General features: G+C 35.2%; 3 protein-coding genes across 19 annotated transcripts in view; 1 reads left to right on the top strand and 2 right to left on the bottom strand.

Moving 5' to 3' along the window:
- The window catches only part of Alg5 (ALG5 dolichyl-phosphate beta-glucosyltransferase), a 40856-nt gene extending 38841 nt beyond the window's left edge, over positions 1-2015 (bottom strand). The window contains exon 1 of one of the 4 annotated variants that reach the window (XM_078016102.1): positions 1879-2015. Coding sequence is in view for 2 of the 4 variants with exons in the window: in XM_021730473.3 (XP_021586148.2) it covers positions 1735-1812 (78 nt within the window). In the remaining 2 variants the exon portion in view is untranslated. The other 3 variants (XM_021730473.3, XM_078016101.1, XM_005317108.5) reach the window with 3 other exon arrangements.
- Positions 2016-2017: 2 nt separating this feature from the next.
- Exosc8 (exosome component 8) lies at positions 2018-9003 on the top strand. 2 transcript variants are annotated; one of them, XR_013423436.1, is made up of 12 exons: positions 2018-2136; positions 3139-3175; positions 3343-3406; positions 3716-3789; positions 4886-4931; positions 5642-5747; positions 5833-5878; positions 6624-6720; positions 7438-7558; positions 7653-7749; positions 8345-8451; positions 8793-8926. XR_013423436.1 is itself a non-coding variant. In XM_078016103.1 (11 exons), exons 1-11 carry the CDS (start codon positions 2120-2122, stop codon positions 8906-8908), a joined length of 831 nt encoding a protein of 276 aa, XP_077872229.1. In that variant the 5' UTR covers positions 2065-2119; the 3' UTR covers positions 8909-9003. The 2 variants fall into 2 exon arrangements, 1 of the variants encoding a protein (XP_077872229.1); XM_078016103.1 differs by lacking the exon at positions 7653-7749 and having other exon boundaries at positions 2065-2136; positions 8793-9003.
- Positions 8927-23520, bottom strand: part of Supt20h (SPT20 homolog, SAGA complex component) — a 40343-nt gene continuing 25749 nt past the window's right edge. For 5 of the 13 annotated variants that reach the window (XM_078016088.1, XM_078016091.1, XM_078016090.1 and 2 more), the window contains 7 exons: positions 22053-22359; positions 21416-21570; positions 19252-19307; positions 16788-16925; positions 11880-11985; positions 10122-10225; positions 8927-9391 (listed from right to left, as the gene is read on the bottom strand). In XM_078016088.1, coding sequence (XP_077872214.1) covers positions 9260-9391; positions 10122-10225; positions 11880-11985; positions 16788-16925; positions 19252-19307; positions 21416-21570; positions 22053-22359 — 998 coding nt within the window. In that variant the 3' untranslated portion in view covers positions 8927-9259. Of the gene's footprint in view, positions 9392-10121; positions 10226-11879; positions 11986-16787; positions 16926-19251; positions 19308-21415; positions 21571-22052; positions 23079-23520 lie in introns of those variants that run through there. The other 8 variants (XM_078016095.1, XM_078016096.1, XM_078016092.1 and 5 more) reach the window with 5 other exon arrangements.

The following is a 23520-nucleotide window of genomic DNA, read 5'->3' as shown; positions in this document are numbered from 1 at the left end:
CTTCTTGATCCACCGAATCATTCCAGTCCTTAACATATGGCACCCTTCTGGGGGTTCAAGACCTCCCCAGGTGGGGCCGAAGTGCAGAGACTGCAGGCTGGGGGAAAGGCCTTGGAGAGGTCTGAGCTGACAGGCCGGGTGGGCGAGGGCCAAGGCAGCTGTCTGGGATGACCGGGCTGAGTGGGCGCGTCCCGAGGCTCCGGGCACACAGGCAAATATAATTCCAAATAAATAGTCTTAAGTAAGTAAAGATAAATAAAAAGAATTAAAAAGAGGGGTGGGGTGAAAATCCTGGAGAGGAGCCCTGGAGGAATTGGGGGAAAAGCAGGGTGAAAAGGGACACGTCCAGGAACCCGCAGCGCTGAGTAGGAGACGCCTGGGAGCCGCAGCCTCCGGGAGGGCGTGAGTTCAGGTCGCGCCGGTCCCCAACCCGGTGCTCACCAGTATGAGGGCTGCGGCCGCCAGTGCCACGCAGAGCACCGCCAGCTGCAGCAGGAGCGGAGCCATTCTCCATGCCGAGCCGCCACCTCCCGCCCTATCCAGCACCTACACACACGCGGAAGCGCTCTAGGAGTTCCGCCTTCCGCCTCCGAGGAGGACGCGCCGGCCGGGCGCCCGCCGCCCACAGCGCCCCCGCGTGACCAATCTCAGCCGCGACCCCGGAGCCAGCGCTGTTCACAGCGTCCCCGCGCGGTCAAGCGAAGAACAAGCAGCTCGCTTTCCAGATTTAGCAAGTAAAATGCAAAAAGCCTACTTAATTTGCGTTTCAGATAAACAACAATACAACTAATTTTTTAAAACATCCTTAGTGAGATGTATTTCATATATTACACAGCTCACATATTTAAATATTTTGGTTTGTTACATTAATTTTCACAACTTTTATTGGTGCAGTGCACTGTGATTAAACATAATAGTAGGATTCATTAAGACTCATTAGAACGTGCACATACTTTGCTCTACAGTACAAATTTGAGTACCCACCATTTTAAATGTATAATACAGTAGCATTAATTATATTCACAATGCTGTGCATTCACCACCACTCAAACTTTCCCTGCTCCCCCATTCCCAGCACTGATAGCAACTAATAACATGCACTATTTGCGGGTATATTCATACTAAAAAAAAAAATACTGTTCATAATGTTAGGTAGAACTAGATACAGTAAACACCGTTTTGAAATATATCCTCCATCTTAGCAGAAGAGCCTCACAGTCACTCTGACTCAGCCTGATTTTAAACCCCAGACAATACATCATCATGCAAAGAAACCCCAAACAAAACTTCATCATCATACAAATAAAGGAAACTGTTGTCTGGGACTGAAATACTGAAAACACCTGGATGGACATGGAATAGTGACCACCTCAAAGAATAGAGGGGACAACCCATAGAACCTTTCATTGACAATCCCCTAACCGCAAAACTCCCCCCACTCCCTCAGGCCCCTGTATCTGCTCCAGGCTGTAAGTGGAAGACAAGTCTCAGTCGCCGCTGGGCCCCTTTGCTGGTTTGTCCCGACTAAACCGATGTCACTGTTGAGCTGTCTCTCCTCTTTATTTCCTCACTTGTTTCTCTCCTTACACATAAGGCATTGCCATCTGGCCAGGTGTCCAGTATTTTACCTAGTAATCGTGCCTAGGAAGGAGCTGAGAGCCTTGTCATGGCAGTCAACCGCTGAGAATGTGAAAAGTTCACATTTCTCAGGTGCTGGAGCGGAGAGCCGGTTACCTGGGGAGAGGCCATCCCAGGGGCCAGCCTAAGACCGGCGGGAAAAGGACGTAGAAACATTGGAATGATGTTTAGCATCAACAGACTTCTTTGCTATAAACTCGGTTTTCTTTTAAATTGTTGGTTTTATTCTGAACTACAAACCTTTTTCTAAAGAGGGACGCTAGTCTAATAGCAGATTCGCTAAAAATACGCCACAGGCAAGAAAACCTAGAAAGACTCTCGCTAGGGTAGGGCGGTGCGGAGCGCCACCAGGACCAGCTTCGCGGAGTCCAGTCTTCCGAGTCTCCCGCCGCGGGAGTGCCGGGGAGCTCGAGTCGAAAGTGCGACCGCGGAGCTGGCGCGGGCGGGAGGTCAGCGCAGGCGCAGGCGCGCGAGCGGGAAGATGGCGGCCGGGTTCAAGTGAGTGTTGGCGGCCGGCGGGCCCTAGCGGTGTTTCCAGGCGGATGGCGGCTTCCCTTAACCCTTAGTTCGGTGCTCTGTCCTGGAGGCCGACTCCGTCAGGGTTTCGCTCCTTTCCTAGGCGACAGGAGGGACCCGGCGGTAGTCGGGTGCCAGGAGAGGCGCTTCTCCCCCCACGCGGGACGGAGTAGAGGGTTTCTGCAGAGCCCGGTCCCCACCGCGCGCTGGGAACCTGGTGCCTCGTGAGCGCACAGTCCAGGGAGGTGCAGCTGTAACCCTTTAAGCCTCGTGCCGCCCGGCTTCCCACTTCCCGTAATTTATTTCTAAAAGAATTGTGCCTCCCTCGGAAGATTTCACTCTTGGTGCCACTCTGGTGAAGCCTGTGGACTGTCAAAAGTTTTTAAATGAGCAAAATAAAGATTCCAAATCTTACTTGGAACAAGTGATGCTGAAATAGTTATTTATGTACTCGGGTTATAAACCTTGAACAAAAAAAATGTAATGGCGAGTGTAGTGTTGGCAATTTCAAAGTAACCGTGAACATATCTCCCACAAGTACAAAACCGAAAACATTTATGATCTCGGTAGATATTGAAGTTGCAAGGTTTATTACTTTGTAGCTATAGTGGAATAATATGCTAAATTTCAGTTGTAGTAAATGTAAAGATCCTTTCTCATGATCACTAGGTTAAGAATCCCCCCTTCAGAGCGAGAATGACATGATTATTTTAACGACCGGATTAATCCTCTTTTAAAGATGTCTCAAAAAGGGTTTTGGATTGCAATCCTATGATTGAGAGTTAAGGACAATAGTGGAATGTGATTGCTACTGCAAGGGTATCTACTTTCAGTAATTACTTATAGGTGTTAACAATCATCAGAATTCGTGAAAAAAAAATTACAGATTGTGGTGATGTGCTGCACATCACTTAAAATCTGCCAGATTTTGGATTTATGTAAAGTGTCATTAACTTACAATAGTATATTTGTAACACATTTCAGAACTGTGGAACCTATGGAGTATTACAGGAGATTTTTGGTGAGTAAAGTGGTGATGCATATGTTACTCCTTGGTAAAGTGTTTGATAACAATATTATGCTTCTTTTAAAGACAGATTCATTTAATTAATTTGAATTAATGAGGTCTAATATGGTTCTCTTGTTATATGTAAAATACACATCTATTTTCCTGAAAAAAACGTTTAGAAAGAAAACTGTCGTCCTGATGGAAGAGAACTTGGTGAATTCAGAACCACAACTGTCAACATAGGTGAGGGTCTATTTTTATTTCAGCTTGTATGACATTCCCAAGTTCTTTTTTTTCCAAGATAGATTGTACCATGTATATGGGATTTTAGGATATTCTGTAAAGAGATTTCTATCTGTACAATAGCCCTGTGACTGAATAAAAATTACTAACATAAATTCAAGGACAGGGAAATCTTAAAACATTAGGTAACTGAAATATGTTGCAAAATAGTCATGTATTAGAAACACAGTTTATTGTATAGATAATGCTGTAGTTGTTTTCCCTTTAAGGACATTTCATTTTGCTTAAATACTGTACTTATGTTTTCAGGTTCAATTAGTACAGCAGATGGTTCTGCTTTAGTGAAGCTGGGGAACACTACAGTAGTTTGTGGAGTTAAAGCGGTAGGTTTAATGTCTTGTTGACATTTGACATACTAAATCAGCTTCATATAATTATGAGATAGTATTATACATTTCTAATTCTGCTGTTGATTACAGTCATCTGTTAATTTTTTTGTATTAAGTATCCTAGGAGCTTTTACCCATGTTTTAGATAATATGACCCAAGCTTAATAGCTTATGATTCATGAATATTTGAAAAATGGCCACAGTAAAACATAATCCTCATCACAACTAAGTTTTTAAAGAATTTGGTTGTATCATTTGAGAAACTACTAGGGTGATGCCTTCTTAGCCAGTAATAATGTTTGTAAATGTGCAGGCACTTGAGATTGTTCAAAAGAAAAGTTTGAGGGAATTAACTGAGTACCTGAGGTTATTTTCAGGTACCTTATTAGGTTGGGTACAGAATTATCTAGTTTCCATTTCCTGTTTTAACATGTGGTTCAGGAACTTGTCCGGACACACAAAGCTCATAAATAGAATTTGAGGCGTAAATCCGATTCTAAAGTCTTTGCTTTTTAACTTATTACAACCTGTTACTTAACCTGATTTTCTTCTTTGGTAAAGTTGGGGTGAAATTTTCAAGATTTGAGCTTTTATTTCTTACCAGGTTTTATGCTAGGGATTTAATGGCCTTATTTTATTTGATCATCATGAACAACCCTAAAAGTAGGCACTATTAAATCTCTCAGTAAGTGTGGTCTGACATTCAAACTGGGTTAGTGATTTAAGAGCTTTGGTTCTTGACCTGTATGCTAGTGGTGCCTAAATCTGGCTGTTAGTATCTTCTGAGGAATAATTTAGATTCTTGCCTACTGAATGAGTAGAAGGGTGGGGCAGAAACCCAATTAATCTTTTTGAAGATCCCTAGGTAACATTCTGTACATTATTCCTTTTTACCTCACAGAGGGATTGTAAGGTTTGGTGCTAACATTCTTAGACCCTCTGACACAATTCCTCAGACATAGTAGATGCTTATGATCTGGCAATTAGCTGAGCTTGTTTTTAGTAGAGCTTTTCATAACTGTATTAGTAAACTGTCTTCACAATTTTTTAGTTCCTTCTTTCAATAGAAAACATTTATTTGCTTGTATAGGAATTTGCAGCACCACCAACAGATGCCCCTGATAAAGGATATGTTGGTAAGTTCAGTGATTTTATAATTTTAATATAAATAGTTTAACACATTTGATACTAACAATTCTTGATAAGGTCCTATTAGTTGCTTTAGACAGCAATTCCTAACATTCAGAAATACAAGGAGTAAAGCATATTCTCAAAAAGTTTTCTGTGTCAAAGTCAGCTTTGAAATTTAACTTTTTGTCAAACTTGGTTATTTGTTGTGTCATCAACAAAGGAAACGGAATTTTTTTAGTCAGAGGGCAGTCATTACAAAATTTGTTTTCCCTAATACTTGTTTTTGTTGTTGTCTTGAATGATCTGTTCTTTATGGTAGGAGCCAACATTGGGGGAAAAAAAAAGTGCTTGCCAAACATGAGCAAGGCATTGGATTCAATCCCCAGCATAACAAAAGAAAAAAGTTGGGTGTAAACAGTTTATTTTGAAATAAACCAGGAAAATTTTGGTAAAGGATTTATTAGGATGATTGTATCCTAACATAGATGTTTAAAAAATTTTAAAAAGCTGGAAAAAACATCAGGGAAACAATTTCTTTTTAACCCTGAGAGTCTTACAAAGACCAAAAAGAAGGTAATTATAATGTTACAATGTTTTCCCCTTGGATAGTCTATTCATGGCCACAGTTGCCTTTGCTATGGATTGATACCTTTGACACTTTAGTAAACCAGAAGATGAAGTTTAATTCATAGCTGCAGAGTGTTTCTTTAAACAGTTCCTAATGTGGATCTACCACCCCTGTGTTCATCGAGATTTCGGTCTGGACCTCCTGGAGAAGAGGCCCAAGTAGCTAGCCAGTTCATTGCAGATGTCATTGAAAAGTAAGACTATTGATAAAATTTTACTGTCATTCATTTTCAACGTTTTTGACCTTTCATTTACTGTGCTATTTGTCATTAAATCAAGTTCACAGATAATTCAGAAAGAGGACTTGTGCATTTCTTCAGGAAAGGTAAGATGTATAGAGAAGTAATGAACTTATATCAATTTAGAAGGGTTTGTGGGGATACAGCAAACAGGGCAATTAGAAGAAATTCTGATAGCCTTTGTAGGCCTTTTAAATTCTAGATGGAATTCATTTAAAATCAGTCTTCTTCTGTAATTATCAAAATAAATTGTTATAAAAAAACAAGTTGATCGCCTGTCAGCTCTTTAAAGCTCATTTTCTTCCCTTAATTTTTGAAGAAAAATGTAGTCATCTTTTTTTTTTTAAATGATTAATTTTTGATTGTGCTAATGTGTTTAAAGGTGAATGTACATGGTGGATACCAAAAGTCTGAACACTTAAAACTAGGCTGAGGAGGACCTAGAGAGATTTTCCTCTTGGATTACATATAGTTAACATTTTAAAACCTAAACATTTCCTATATTGAATTATCTGTGGGAAAGTACATTTTTGAGTTTCAGATAGGGCTTTCTAAAGTACTTCCCTCATCTGTTAACCTAGCAATAAGAATGGAGATTTCTTCATCTATATCTCCCTTGAGGGGAATGGAGATGTTTGTCACTTCTCAGGTTGGTAATCAAACAAATTTTCACTTTCTTTTTGTTTCCTCTTTATAAAGGTCAAACTTTTAAGTTTTTGAGCTTTGAAGTTTATCTTGTTTATTTAACAAAGGGTTCTGTGATTTTTAAATCCAATCAAATACTGCTTTCTGTCCACAATAAGATTTCTTTTTTGTGCAAACCATTTTTAGCTTGCTTGGGTTCTATACTGTGATCTCATTTGCCTTGACTACGATGGAAACATTTTGGATGCCTGCACATTTGCTTTATTAGCAGCTTTAAAAAATGGTAAGCAACCATAATAAAAATTAGTATTTCTATTAATGGGGTCAAAATTCTATTTTGTGAAAACATTTTATATATGCTCAATAAACTTTCAAAGATTTCTAATGTTTAGTTATTCATGTGTTCTAAAATTAATGAAAATTGAGGGAATGATAGTTGCAACCAGAGTTTAGGTCAACAAGTATTTTTAAAGTTGTGTCAGAAGGAATATGATGGATTCTGTTGTTTTTTTACTCTGAGGCCATAAATATAACCTTTAACTGTAAAGTTTCTTAGTAAGGAATCTAGGTAGTGAATCGTCAGGATTTTAATATCTAGGCATATCCCCTATCATTGCATTACTGAATTGATAACAGATAATTAGAGGAAGAAGATAATATGGTAATATTACAATATAGCAAATTTAGTATAGGACTTAGTTCTGGCTTTACCACTCTGAGCTGAAGCTTCTGCATGTTTATTAAAAGGGAGATAATACTTTTTATGAAATGTTGATTAAATGAATATAGAGAAAATTCTTAAAATAGTATCTAGCATGTAGAAAGTGACTAGACAATTAATTTTTTTTTTTAAATTAACAAGAGCTAGGCGGGAACATGAGATGTTTTTGAACAATATTCATCTCCACTAATAAGATTATTAATGTTCTGGTCAAATTAAATAGAAGAAAAAATTAACTCAAAAGTAGAGACTGACTTTACAAGTTTCTCTTTTCTTTAGTACAGTTGCCTGAAGTTACTATAAATGAAGAAACTGCTTTAGCAGAAGTTAATTTAAAGAAGAAAAGTTATTTGAATATTAGAACTCACCCTGTGGCAACTACCTTTGCTGTGTTTGATGAGTAAGTTATTATTTTGGTATCAGGGATTAAACAAGGGGAGCTTTACCACTGAGCTACACCCCTAGCCTTTTTTTTTACTGTTTATTTGAGACAGGATGTTGCTAAGTTGCTCAGGCTGGCTTGGAACTTGCAATCTTCCTGCCTTAGACTGAACTGCTGGGATTACAGACATGTGCCACTATGCCTGGCGAGTAAGTTAATGTATTTTAAAATTTTTCTATATTCAGTGTTAAGGAAATGGCTTGTTATTTTCAGCTTTCTCTCAAAAAATTTCTTTGGTGGCCATAACACCCAATTTTGCCCTGGGCAGTTTGAGCCCCTGCAAAATTATTTGTAGTCACTCCTTCCACTTGCTTCATGTATGTTCTCTATGATGTCTTTAGTATTTGCCAAGGATTTGAATACATTAAAAAACTGAACAGCTAAGAATTTTTTTCAAGTATTAGATTTTAAGTTACTACTTAATTTTTTGGTTTTTTACCAGTTCTATTCTAGCTCTTTTTATACCTGAGCTAAAAAGGCAAATAGTATGTTTAATGTTCTTTTAAAGAAACAGTTGGCTGGGTTGGTACATGCCTGTAACCACAGTGATTCAGGATGCTAAGGCCAAGTGGACTGTGAGTTTTTGATGCCTGGTTCAGTGACATAGTGAGACCCTGTCTAAAAACAAAAAGAAGTAGGGATTTAGCTTAGTGGTATATTGCCATGGGTTCAATTTAAAGAAATAAAGTACTAAAATTTGTTATGGGATAACCCACTTTTTTTCCCCCCTTCTTTTTAAAATAGCACTTTGCTGATAGTTGACCCTACTGGAGAAGAGGAGCATCTGGCAACAGGAACCTTAACAATAGTAATGGATGAGGAAGGCAGACTCTGTTGTCTTCATAAACCAGGCACGTTCCTATCCCTTCAAGTCCTAAACATATGTAAATGGAAGCTCAGTAAACTTTATTAAGGTGGGCGAAGTGGAATGATCGATATTTTATTATTTATCTAAAGTAAGGTTACTAGTTTCTTTGCTACTTCAAGTTCCTTACACTTATGTATTGTATGTGGCAGTTCTTACATTTCTTACAACTTGTGTTGTAGATCAAAATCTCTTGGAGGTCATATTAAAACATAACTTGCACGTCTTGAGACCATAATTAACATTATCCTATTACTTTTATAATTTGCTATGAACTTCATGTTTTATAAAAATAACTGAGTAATTGTTGGCACAATAATTTTTCAGGTGGCAGTGGACTCACTGGAGCTAAACTTCAGGATTGTATGAGCCGTGCAGTTACAAGACACAAAGAAGTAAAAAAACTCATGGATGAAGTAATTAATAGTATGAAACCCAAATAAAAAGTCACATATTCCAAACAGATTTGTAAAAACTATATTGTTACACTGCACAAACTTTTTATACTCAATAAATATCAAACTACATTCTTCTGAAAGATGTTTCTAGTATTTCTTAGGCCACTTCCATATATAATTTGTTCATTGAAACCATTTTTAAAAAGCAATGACTTAGGCAAACCAACCCTGGTTCCTTAAGCCATTTCCCCATTTTTATTTAAAAATCATAGGGTTGTGCTTCTGTATAAAGATTGTACATCTAACAATGTAAAATACTGACACATTTTAAAAAATGAAGTAGAAACAATTATTTTGATTCAATGCTGTTGAGTTTTTAAAAAAGAAAAAAATAACTCATAATTTTGGAGTGCTTCTCTTCATTTTATTTTTTGACTGGCTGCCTGTATGCCGATGACGATGTAGCTGAGCTGTTTGTGCTGCTGCTGCTGCTGCCATAGCCATTTGATGCTGCAAGAATCGCAACTGCTGCAAAAGGAAAGAAAAAAATCAAGTTATGTTAAAGCAGACAGGTATGGAAAGGTGCTTTTTCTGAGAGTGATGAAAACAACACAACTGAAAGGGAGAAAGCACCAAGATAACAAAAAGGGACTATAACACATTGAGACAATGCACAGTCAGACAGCACCAGTGGCACAGAAGCCTGCTGAGGGCTTTAAAAATAACTCTTGGCAAACTTAAGGATTACTTTGCCCTGCCAGTCTATAATGCAGTAACTCAGCAACTTCAATTACCATTTTGTTTTATAATGATAGTTTATAGCAATATGAAACCACCCTGAATATGAAGATTGTCAACTCTAATATGCTTATTTTCCTTCCTAAATTAATAACATTTTTCTAAATGAACAGGTATGACATTGACTAATAGGAACACTTTTTTTGCAGTACAATATCAGAAAGTTAATAATTGGCACTTAAAACTATTTCAAAATATACTACAAATGAAAAAAAATATATGGTAAGGTGCCACCAGCATGTCAATAAAATTTTAAATTAGGAAAAGAGTATGGCTTAAATGTACAAAAATACATCCAGTGCTCCAAGTTGACTGGCTAAAATGTTAAGACTTTCAATAAAGTTTACTAAATTATTTACCAATTACAGTCTTATGAGACAGTGAAATTAAAGCAAGATATTTTGAGGTACTTTTGGATCTGAGTATCAAAAAATGTATCAGAGTGAAGTTGCTGGATTACTTGTATCTGTTGCTGCTGCTGTTGAAAGGCAGAGGAGAGCTGGAATCTCTGCTGAGGAAGGCTTTGCTCAGGTCTGTTCTCGGCAGAGCCAAGCTGAGACAACACTACAGAGAGGAGAAGGGGAAAGCAGGCCAGTCAAAAAGTTTGAAGGCTACCAGAGTTAGAAAAGGACAACACAGGAAATGAAATAATAGAAAAGTTAGCAGTATGATTAATCTTAAGTATCAAATCACAGACATTTCGGAATAAATTTAGTCTCCTGTTAGTTGAGGATATCACCAATTATAGAACTTTCTGGACAAAGAAAGGTAAGGGAGTATATGTGTGCCAAAGCACATTACCCACTCTCTTGCATCTCAATGTAATTTGATACTGGTGCTATTTTATAGAAGTATTTTGTACCACATAAAATAGAGTATTTTTAAAATATATTCAATGAAAAAGGAGATGAAAGAAATCCAAACTAAGGATACAGCTGGTAGACAAATACTTTAAATAAAGGATGTAATGAATGTGAGACTATTTGCTTAATGATGGCTAAAAACTATATTTGACTGGGACCACAGTAATCAATTCAACACTTCCCGGTACAGATGAGAAGATTTAAGGAAGGCCTACATAGTTTAACTCAAAGTTAATTATCGCCAAGTCTGGAGTCGGAAACACTTTATGATTTTTCACATGACTTATTTCTATTAAATTACACTACAGCTATTTTAGAACATTTATAACTTTGTGTGGTAAAGATATAAAATTATAAACTTCCACTTGGAAACTTTACGTATGAATTAATTATCTTCAAAACAAAGACCTTGATTATTCCATCCTAAAGGACTTTGAAATTCAGAAACTGGGAGTTATAGTCAAGCATGGTGGTGCAGGCCAGTAATTCCAGCAACTCGGAAAGCTGAGGAGAAGAAGGATTTTCATTTGTCAGCCTGGACAATTTTGTGAGACCCTGTCTCAAAAAAATAAAAACGACTAGGTAGGGATATAGTTCAGAGGTGGTGTGCTACTGGGTCCAATTCCCAGTATTACCAAAATAATAAAGGCCGGGGAGAGTGCTGTATAAAAATCTATAGACATTATAGTAAGCCCACAGGTGAGAAAATATTGACAACACATTCATTAAATTTTCAAACTTTATCCGAGTTTTCTTATGCACACGACTTAGTATTTTAAATAATGTGAAATTAGAATTATTGTCAATTGTTAAGACAATATTCATTATTTTCATTTTACTATTTATTGCTGGAAGCACTGAGTAGTCTCTCAGTTTAATTCTTTTATTATTTTTTTTAACAAATGATAAAAGTGGCTTACAGAAGTTATGCTATGGTTAAGATTTAAGTCTTGCAATCACAAACTATCAGAATGAGACAAAAGACTATGCATTCTAGGAGAAAATAGTCCAAAATATCAAGAGTTAGAATTAATTGCTTGGAAACACTGAAAATGTGATTTGGATACATGATAAAATTTTGTCAACAAACTAACATAAGGAAAACACAACTGCTCTAACTACATGTGAGTCACAGCTCTTTTAAGTACTGAATTAACACAAACACACACACACAAATAAAAAAAAAAAGAAACTTCAGCCAGCCATCAGTTAATTTGTTTAATAGTTCACAAATTAAATATAGCTTTACTTTTTCTAATCATACCTTGCAAGGAAGGAAAAGAAAATAATTTTAAGTGGTGAGACCTCTAATAGATTAGATACTTTTAGTAAATTCAGCATGTAAAGATACCTACCAGCTGCCTGTGACTGCATAAAACTTCCTACTCCAGTAAGGTTAATAACAGCAGCTTGCTGAGCAGATAAGGCCTGTTCTTGACTAGTTGAACCTTGTTCAGAGCCCTGAATTTAAAAAATAATGACTTATACAAAGGAAAAACAATATTGAGCTGATGAAAAGAAATTGGTTTCTTTCCTGTATGAGAAAAAAATAGATTAATTCTATTTTAAAAAATAACATTAGAAAGACTAAGAGTATATAGAATTAGGTTGGGCATGGTAGCAGACACTGCTAATCCCAATTCTTGGGAGGCTGAGGCAAGAGGATCAGAAATGCAAAACTAGTCCAGGTAACTTGGCAACTTAGTGAGACCTAGTCTCCAAATAAAAAAGGACTGGAATTCGGCTCAGTGGTAGAGTAGTAACCCTGAATTCAATCCCCAGTACTACACATCCATACAAAGTAAACAGAATTAGCAAGATTTGAAAGAGAGGAAATGAAACTTTTTCAAAACTGAATCAATGCTAATTGTTTGATGCCATTTTAATAATTAAGATTTTTAAAAAGAAGACAGGGTCTCACTGTTGCCGTAAGACTTTTACAAAGCTTCACTAAAGCAATTGGTTAAAGCTTAAAATACCCCTTGCAACCTAATACCAAAAGTTCTTAGCTAGCAGAAAGGAAATAAAAGGCATACAGAATGTAATGGAAAAAAAAAAGTCCCTATATGCAAATGGTATGAACATTTATGTAGGATATACCAAGGTAAATGCAAAAAGCTATTAAGTTTAAGTAAGAATGCAAAATATAGGTCAATATAAAAAAAATCAATACTGCATACTAGTAGTAAACATGGAAACTGAAAATAATAGCACAATTTACAATCACAAAAAGACAGAATAAAAAAAATTACATATAAATGTATATCTAATAAAATATATACATTAAAAACTTCAAATGTTGATTTTGTCCTACATAGTGTGTCTGTGTTCATTGATTGTAAGACTTGCAAAACAAAAAAGGCAATTCTTCCTGAAAGAGATTGATAGTTTATCAATTCCTTCAAAAATTACTCAATTCCTGGGGCTGGGGTTGTGGCTCAGTGGTAGAGTGCTCATCTAGCATGTGCAAAGCCCTGGGTTTGATCCTCAGCACCACATAAAAATAAAGGTATTATGTCCAACTAAAAATGGAATATTTTTTAAAAAATTACTCAATTCCTTTAAAGACCCCAAAAAGGTTTTTGTAAATATAGGCAAGCTGATTCTAGAATCTGTACGGAAAAGTAAAGAACCTAGATTAGCAACAATTTTATAAAAAAGAATAAAGTGGGAGGAACCACTCTGCCTGATTTAAGACTTATGACAGAGTGCACAGAGATCAAGACAGTAAGATTTTGGCTGAGGGGTAGACCACAGATCAATGGAACAGATCGAAAAATCCAGGAACACATTCACAGTCAAATAGCAAAGGTGCGAAAGTAATTCAACTGAGGAAGGATAGCTTTTCAACAAATGATAACAGTGCAACTGAATATTCACAGCCAAAATTCCTAGACCTAAGTCACAGACCTTACATAAAAATTAACTAAGAAACAGATCACAGATTTAAAATAGAAAACTGCAAAATTGTTAGAAGAAAGCAGGAGAAAATCTTAAGAGACACATCGCTAAAGTAAGAGTTCTCAATCACCACACCCATAGGACATTATATAAAATAAATTAACTTGGATGTGATTAAGTTAAAAACTCACTCTGCAAAGTACAACCTTTGCTACCACCCCAAATAAGTGTGTGAAATAACATTTTAGTTTAAAATAAAAGCCAGACATTTCAAAAATTACTCGAGTGGTTTTTGTTAAAAGAAATTACACAGACAAGCATGGAACTGATGTTAAGAAGACACTCCTGAACTTGGAATCCAATTTAGGAAATGAAAAATATAAAATGTAAACTACATCAATTTCAGAATAGAACTATTATAAAACAAAATAAAAACCAAAAATGAAAGAACTATAGCTGGGACAAAACTCCCACTAAAAACAGCCCACAAAACTAAAGAACATTATAAAATACCAAATGGAAATACAAAAAAAAAAAAAAAAAAAGGCACAATAATGATTAAACACACTGAATAACAAACAAAATTACAAATAAAAACACTTGGGAAAGAATGAAAAGAAAAAGACATACTTAATATACTATCATAATCTCAAGAGAAAGCAAAAAATATTAATAAGTCCAGAGTTAAAAGAGGCCATTTATTAACTGATGGATACATCAAGTACATAACAGTCCTAAATGTATACACACCTAACAAAACAGCTTTTAAAAAAAAACTTTCTGCAAAAGCTGATAGAAGAGCCAAAAGGAGAAAGAGAAATTTCCATTGTTTGGGTTGAAGACTTCTTTCAGTGATTCATAGAATACATAGGAAAAAAAATCAGTAAGGATACAGGACCAGAACACTATCACCAAATGCTCTAATAAAGAACATCACTAATGTGTGACACAAATTTTTTTCAACTATATGTGGAATGTTAATCAAGACAGGCTGTATTCTGGATCATATAACAAACCTCAACAAACTTAAAAGACGTTTTTAGATGGTAGTGGATTTAAACTAGAAATCAGTTACAGAAAAATAATCTAGAAAATTCACACACATTTAGAAATCAAAGATATCTTTAAAGCCCATTTAGGAGGAATATATAATGACAGACCTTCTAGGCAATGACGATGAAGCCATAATGTATCAAAAATTATAGAAAGCAGCTTAGGAATTACTGAAAAGTAAATGCATAAAATTAAATTTTTATTTTAGGAAAGAATGGAACCTAAAGCCAATAATATAAGATTCCATTATAAGAAATCAGAAATCTATGATCCAATAAAATGTTCAGGAAATAAAGAAAACCTGAACCTACACAATAGGCTCTACAGGAAAGATCTAGAAAAGACTCATTCTGACACATATCATAATGAAAATATTTGACCTTGAAGGAAAAAACAGACAAACCTTTTGGGGCCTCTAGCTGACATGAACAGTTAGATACACTTACAAAAGCAAGATAATTAGGCTGACATCAGACTTCCAATATATACAAAAGCAAGTCAATGGTACGCATTATCAACAATTTTTAAGAGACCTACAACTATACAGAGGTCTTAGTGAAAAACAGGGGAAAAGCATCATGACAATGGATTTGGAAATGATTATGATTTCTTCAACAAGACCCTAAAACACAGGCAAAGAAAGTAAAAATAAATAAAATGACCCACATCAAAAAACTTGTGTGCAAAGGATATAATCAGAGGACTGAAAAAGCAACCCACAAATGAAATATGTTAACTCTGAGGAGATGGGAAAAATACAAAAAATATTTGGAAGTTGTATTATCTGATATGTATATATAAAGAATGTATAATGAACTTCTACAACTTAAGGACAACAATAAAACCCCAATAACCTAATTTAAAAAATTGCAAAAGGACCTGAATAGACATTTCCCCAAAGAACATATAAAAATGATCACATCATTAATCACTAAGGAAATACAAACAAAGACTAATAAGATTACCACTTCCCACTTATGAGGATGGTTGCTATTAAAAGCAGCAAAACAACAACAACAAAAAAAAACGAGGGGGGGAGGGAGGAGTGTAGCTTAATGCACACTTAATGTGCTCAAGGTCCTGGGTCTGATCTCCAGTACTATAAATAAACAAAACAAAACAAAACATTAGAAAATATAAGTACCAGTGAGGATTTGAACAAAATGCAACCCTATACATTGTAAGTAAAACTGTTAAATGGTGCAGCTACTATGGAAAAACAATATGGTGCTTCTCAAAAAAGTAAAAACAAAATGACCAATAAGATCCAGCAAGACAACTTCTGGGTACATATCCTAAAGAATGATATCTTTAAAGACATGTTATGATTTCACATATATGCAGTAACTAGTAGTTAAATTCACTGAAAAAAGTAGAACAGTAGTTGCCAGAGGTTAAGAGGAGGAGAAAACAGGGAGTAGTTATTTATTGGATATATAGTTTCAGTTTTTCTACATGAAAAAATTCTACAAATCTACTGCACAACAATGTTAAATACACAATGCTACTATACTGCCACTTAAAAATGGTTAAAACAGCAAATTTTTATGTTATGTGTATTTTATCGGTTAAAAATAAACAAAATGAAAGAAAGCAAATTAAGGATTTTATCAGCTACAGAATTCTTAATGTACAAAGAATAAAAATAGTTTTAAATGTGTCTTTTCTGAGGAATCTACTAGAGAATGAACTTTATTCAACCAAGATAAATTAGGAAGACTTGTGCCAATGGACTGATGAACATTTTTGTGAGCTAACAGAAACTCTGGAGGTGAGACCAGGAAGAAATCAGTACTTTAGTTTCCCAGATGATTCCAAAGTGTGGCCAAGGTTCAGAAACACATGTACTTCTTCCTGTACTTTAATTACCACTGTTCTAATCAATTTCTATTTGTCAGTGTTCAATATGTGTATCTGCCTGTATTCACACTGCCCTACACTTCATGACAACAGAAATAACTCTATTCCAACAGCAACAAAATCCCACAGAAGGCAATGACTGAGCAGAAAATACATGGGGTACAGGGGCAAAAAGACCTCGTTCTGCCATTCAGTGTATGGCTTTATGTGATCCGTTTTCTGAACCTGATTCCTGTATAAGACAGAGACATGTTTTATTTACCATAGCTTTTCTATCAGAAATATGCACCCTGATATAGCTCCATGGTAGAGTGCTTGCCTAGCATGCATAAGGCCCTGGGTTTCTTCCTCAGTACCACTAAGAACAACAACATCAAAAAAGGTACACACAAACTGACTGATAGCTAGTACTGACAAATTAAACATAGGGAAGGCTGAAACACCCATACCTGTTCTCCTGGCTGCTGAGGGCTAGAAGTTGTGGGCTGCTGAGGTTGTTGTGGTGCAAACTGTGAGAGCTGTTGCTGCTGCTGCTGCTGCTGCTGCTGCTGCTGCAGGGTGTTAAAAATGAGTGAACCACCAGGAAGCTATTCAGAATTTAAACAAGAATTTATTAGCCAGTTTGACATTGTTTTTCTGTGAAATATTTGTATTTCTTTATTTTAAAAATAATTTTGGAGCATTTACTATGTCAGGCACTCTTCTAGGCACTGAAGAAACAGAAGTGAACAAAAAGAAAAACAGAACAAACTGACTATTCATAAGAAAAGTCTATTTAAAAGTAATTTTTAAGTGCTATTACTTTGGGGTCGCAAATACATTCACACTTCTTCTTTTTTTTAATATTTAATTTTTTGGTTATTGCCGGACACAACATCTTTCTTTGTATGTGGTGCTGAGGATCGAACCCGGGCCGCATGCATGTCAGGCAAGCGCGCTACCGCTTGAGCCACATCCCCAGCCCCTACATTTACACTTCTAAACACAAATCCTTTGCTTCAAGCTAATAGTTAGCTAAATTTAACTCTTTAGTCGTATCAATACCAAAAAGCATTAAATGCATTAGAAAAAAGTTGTGAATAAGAAATGTATATTGACAACCCAACTCAAATCTGTTCTAGCTTTGCCAAAAAAACAAAAATACATGGATTTTAATATAACATAGTGAGGACTTCTGGAGTTGAAAATAAAATGTATTAAATGTCCATAATTTGCATAGAGACTATTAATTGCTCTCACACTCCAAACCTAAATTAATTTAAATAAAAATTAAGCAGCATTCAGAAAACTCGAGATTAAAAATTAAAGCGATGCTTTCCAAGTGTACCAGAAATAAAGTTTTTCCATTTTATGTTGTGTAAGGGTTTAAGTTATAAACATTTGAGGTCCTCAGAATAAACTCAAAGGAAATTCTAGCTACAGAACACTTAGGTTTATACAGTTGGGACCAAAATAAAAAAAGAAAAATCCTTTAGTCAAAAAACCTACATCTAGCACAGATCACTGGTAGGTAAAATGACACATAGCATAGGCATTCAGCATAGCTGAATGTTCCTTCCCCAATTAGTAAACAGTAAATGGAGGAAAAAATATGACCTGATAAAGTGGCTCTGTTCTTGTTATAAGGATTTCCTCACTCCTCTTAAAAGCGGAAAAAAGTAGCTGGGTGCAGCAGGTATGCCTGTAATCCCAGCGACTCAGGAGGAATAGGCAGGATTCTTGAGGCCCAAAGCAATTTAGCAAGACTCTGACTCAAAATAAAAATTAAAAAAGAAAAGGGCTGGAGATGTGGCTCAGTGGTTAAGTGCCCTTGGGTTCAATACCCAGTACCAAAAAAAAAAAAAAAAGTGGGAGAAAGTCCCCAAGAGAATTTCAAAAGCAATATGGTGTAGGAATAAACCAATGTGGGAGCTGTAGCTAACTGGTAGAGTGCCTGACTAGCTGTGCAAGGCCATGGGTCCATGGGTTCAATCCGAAGCAACGCACACATGCACACACACTATGCACACACACAAGAAATAAACCAATATGATATGTAGTCTTTTCCATATTGTAAGTATACTATTCTACAATTACAGACTGCCAATATTGACACTACGTAATTTTTAAGAACTAAGTTTTATGTTTTAACTTCTAAACAAATTTCCAAATTTGTTATTCCTAAATACCAGGTTGGTTGTTATTTCCCAATAATCCACAGCTATGCCACTTCATATATCAGATATTTATATTCAGGTCTTCCTTTAAATTCTCCATAGATAATCTTATCCATTTTCCACACCACTAGCTTATATCTGACTCCTTCTTTAAATTAAAAGACCTAGCATAAGACCTGGAATATTTCAAGTCCACAATGTGTACTAAACTCTTTATATTCTACCTTTCTTTATGAATATGCTGACAAAACAACATGTACAAGAAAGGCAAAGCTTCATCATTAGATACATATTATACACAACAAATGTTTGTTTACAGAATGACCAATAAGGTAATTGCCACTGCATTGAGAAATCATACTTTCCTTGGGAAAAGAATACATATCCATTTTTAAAATCTCCATTCAAGCACAAACTATTGTAAGCAAACAGTATAATATATGTATACATAAATTATCTGTTGAGAAATTAGTAAGTTATCTACTACCATTGTCATAAATAAGTGCATTCCTGGGTAAATGTAAACTCTCTCCATTCAAACAGATAGTTTTAGATAAGGCAGGGCTGCTGGAGTCAAAGGAAGTGGGGTCTAAAAAGTACTGATTCTTTCTCCTTATTCACCTGACTACAGAAAGGTAGCAATAGCCATAGCTTTAGAAGATTCTGAAGAGACCTCAAAATTTCAAATGCTAATAGGTAGATCATATAAAAAAACAAAGTATATAAACTTTAATCAAAAATGATGCTTCAGTTTTACCTGGAGTAGATTTAAAGGCCTGAGACTTGAAGTATTTTTTAAACCAAATGGAACACCTGTTAAATAAAACTCATGGTTATAATGGAATTAAAATTTTATTACTTATGAAAATAATCTATACATCAGTAAAGACAAACATATTTAATATCCTTTCTCCATGATACTCTTATTTTCCATACTTCTAAAAATATCTTAAAATCAAAAAAGCACATTTTCTTCAAAATTTCAAAACTAAGATTTTATTCAAAGATGTGGAATATAGGATGTACATTATATTCTATATCTCAGAAACAGACTTCTTTTTCACTATTCTGACTGATGGTTGAACAACAGTAATCCTGAATTATGGGGACACCATCAATACAAAACTATCACTGTTGTGCAAATATATTTCAGTTACTGGCATCTATTTACACTTCTCAGTACCATGTAATGTGTATATATTATAATAATCTTATCTCTGAAAACTGAAGTACAAAAGCAAATAATCAGAATGCTAAAGAATGCTGACTATTTGTTACGGATCAAAACTTAACTGTCAGGAAACAATGCTCTGTTAATTCTGAACTTATTCCTCAAAATCAGGGACAAAACAAAGAGCACATCTTAGCCGGGTGCAGTGGTACATATTCATAATCTTAGAGACTCAGCAGGTGGAAGCAGGAGGATTATAAGTTCTAGGCTAGACTCAGTATATTATTGAGACTCTCAGCAACTTAGTGAGACCCTGTCTCAAAATAAAAAAATTTAAAAACCCAGGGATGTAGCACAGTGGTAAAGTGCCCCTGGTTCAATCCCCAATGCTAAAAACAAAATACTCTCCCTTATTTACTACATCAATCTGAACGCTAATTAAAAAATGTATCTATTCTCCGGTAATTTTATTAAAAAAAAGATGAGAGCCAAGAAATTCATGATACTATCAAGCACTGTGTAAGTAACTGAAAAAGTATAATCAAAATATAAAAGGATAAAATTGGCTATCCTTTTCAGGAAAAATCCTTGTGAAAAGAAATGGAATAAATAAACTATCACTGTTGTGCAAATACATTTCAGGTACTGGCGTCTATTTAAATTTCTCAGTGCTATGTGGTACATAAAGGTAGATGACATTGATATAGTCTTTCTAGCTTACCAAAGACAGTTTCACATTTCATTTATTTCTAATAAAACCAACTGAAGTTAAAATAATTTTACTCCCATTTTAAAGCAGATGAAACTTAGGCTAAGGAATAAAAAATAAAGTGAATTCTCGAAGGTCCCACACTTAGCAATTGGAGCCATTCATAATTAGTACATCTAATAGAATTACATATCAACATACATATTCTAAATTCAAGATTTGATTCTAACTCCAGGGCTTTTGCTACTAGAGCACATTTGTGCTTTTTGAAATAAGAATATAAGCTAGAATTAGGAAATCATGTTAACATGTTTAAACTATATTCTTGGAGTTCTCTTTCTTCATAATTCAAAAGTTTTGATAAATTTTTCTACACTGTTTTCTTATTAAATTTCCTCAACTACTCCAATAAAAATACCACAATGAATACTACTACTACTACTAGTACTACTATAAATGATGACTATTTTTGAATGCATGTCTCAGACATAGCTTTAGCACTTCATCTTTATTAACTCATTTAATCTTTATAACCACCAGGCAAATAATTATTTCTATCACCATTTTACTTAAAAGGAAAATGAGGCACAAGGATAATTTCCCAAGATTACTCAACAGTAATTTGCCCAACTTGATTTCAAACTGAGGCAATCCAGCTCCAGAATGCAGGCTGTTAACTACCATACTATGTTGACGCTCTTGAACAATATATATTTTTAAAAAACATTTATTTTCCCTGGAATATGACTACATTGATAGCAATAAAGCTAGCAAAATTAATTTTATTATAATGTTTAGGAAGCAAAAGATATAATGTGCAAAGACTTACAGGTTTACCAAGTTTCTTCACAGAGGCTTATTGTTAAGTAGTTTTCGATTCAGCTATTATAATTTTAAAGGCTTTTGAAATGAAATACCTGGGGTATGTCACAAAATAATGACATTAAATGTCTTTTGTAATAACCTTAAAATAACATTGTTAAATTTAGCATGTACTTTAATTTTTTTTTTTTTTAGAGTTTATTATTCCAATATTCTGACCTGCTTGAGAAGCTGCCTGCATTGCATTGGGCAATGCATTTGGTAGCAGACCTCCTGAGGGTAGAAGGCCACTCAGGTTTATTCCTGCAGGAGTTATGGCACCAGTATTACAGCCCAGCATGGGGTTTGAACCACTCATCAAAGCCTGGGCCCCACTGCAGGAGAACAAGACAAAGCATTAAACTTGCACTGTAAACAAGAAATCAAAAATCAGCCACATATTTCCTTAGATTAAAAAACAACAAACTACAAAACAAACTCAACTAGTTATTTCTCTACCTCAGTTTCTAGGTTTGGTGTCATCTTAACGACATAAAGTGACAGCTAAATTAAGTTTTGAGTATATATCAAGATTTTAAAATACAATTTAGAGAAGTAAAGTGCTAAGCAAGGGATTAAAAGATGTTAAGAGGATAAAATGAAAGTCCAAGCTGCTGTCAATATGACATATCTTAATGTAGGTAACAGGAATTTCTAAAATGAAAACATATATGTGAGGCAGCTTCTGTCCATACCTAAGCTATTCTCTTTCAGTTTGAGTAATACACTATTCTAAATTTCACAAATATGAATTTAAATTGGTCAGACTATCTTTACAAAAGAAAAAAAAGAAACCAGGACATCACTGCAAACTTACCAAACAGAGCCCACTACATTGATGAAGTTAAGTCCAGCAGTGTTTGCCATGACCTGGGTGGCCGTGGTTCCTGTAGTTATAGATGTTACCATGGTGGAAAGAGGAATGGTCGTTACAGGCATTGCCTGGCTCAGAGACTTTTGCTGCTGAGCAAACTGAGTTAACAAAGTGGGCTGAGGGGTGAAGCCTGAATCTTGGGGAGTAGGGGTGGCTGAAGGGGTACTAGGAGTTGAACTCTGAGCATCAGGAGGGTGTGGGGTCGATGAAGGGGTTGGTGTAGGAGTAGATGGCTTAGGAGTTCCAGATCCTGCTCATTGAGAAAAATAAAAATTGCTAGTTTGTTATAAATGGCCAGTCCTTTTTAAAATAAGGTTAATGGAATCTTACTTAGCACTGACAATTTGTTCCAGTTTTTTTTTTTTAAGCAGTTAACTGCAAGTGTTAATTTCTACACATGATACATGAGTGTTGCTACACTCAATTACAATTAAGGATGCAGTATATCACCTAAAAATCCCATCCGAGATGCTAATAGAGTAACAGTAAAAATATACATTTGTATTCTACCACAATACCCATTTAAAAGTTAGTTTCCCACATGCTGCCTTTGGCCTAAAAAGTTCAAAAGGAATTCAAATTAATTTTTGTTATTTATGATTTCACTAATTCAAGACTTCTTTTAAAAATACTGCTTATTTAGTGTAACAGTCTGAGATAAACATTTAATAAATTACATATAGTTAACAATCTTATTTGGCACCTAAATATATGTATTTAAGTCCTAACACATCAAGTTTATCCTGACAAACAAATTTACAAAAAACAGTAGCAAAGCAAATATTTGATAGATAATACTGCATCTTTAACAGTAACTGTGTACTTCTGTTTAAATGTAGAATGTTTAGAAAATCTGTTGTGAATGAAGTATGCACAGTTTATCAATTTAAAAAAAATGAAAACAAAAAACAAAAACCAAAAAGTAAAACCAAAAGCTCTTGAGGTGTTTTCTTTTTTAGCTTTCATGTCCTGCAGAAAGAAAGGAAAGAAATGTGAATGTCCAGAAGCTGTCACTCCACCCTTACTTAAAGTAACAACTGTGTGCAGTAGATTACCATAATCCATACCCACAACATAAGTAGTGTGAATAGACTTTCAGAAAATTTATATATTTTTCTTTGTGCAAAACAAGAAGGCAGAAAAATGACACCTTTTGAGCTATCAAGATGAAGATGTTTATATCTAATGCAAAGACCATCCTATCACTGTGCAGTGTACTAAAACTTTCAGCACGTGATTATCTATTAAAAAATCTAAAAAACTGGAATGCTTTTTTCCCAAATTGATACATGAAACACTCTTATTTATTAATTTGAAGAGATTCTCCAAAACTAATTCCTACATTCTTGTATAACTCTTCTTCATGTTAAAAAAAAAAGAAACCAGTAGTAAAAATTACACTTTAATGTCT

This window comes from Ictidomys tridecemlineatus, chromosome 6, assembly GCF_052094955.1.
Source record: "Ictidomys tridecemlineatus isolate mIctTri1 chromosome 6, mIctTri1.hap1, whole genome shotgun sequence".
In the NCBI taxonomy this organism is placed as follows: Eukaryota; Metazoa; Chordata; class Mammalia; order Rodentia; family Sciuridae; genus Ictidomys; species Ictidomys tridecemlineatus.
Note: the sequence above shows the minus strand (reverse complement) of the source record. Positions and strands in the feature narration are given on the sequence as shown.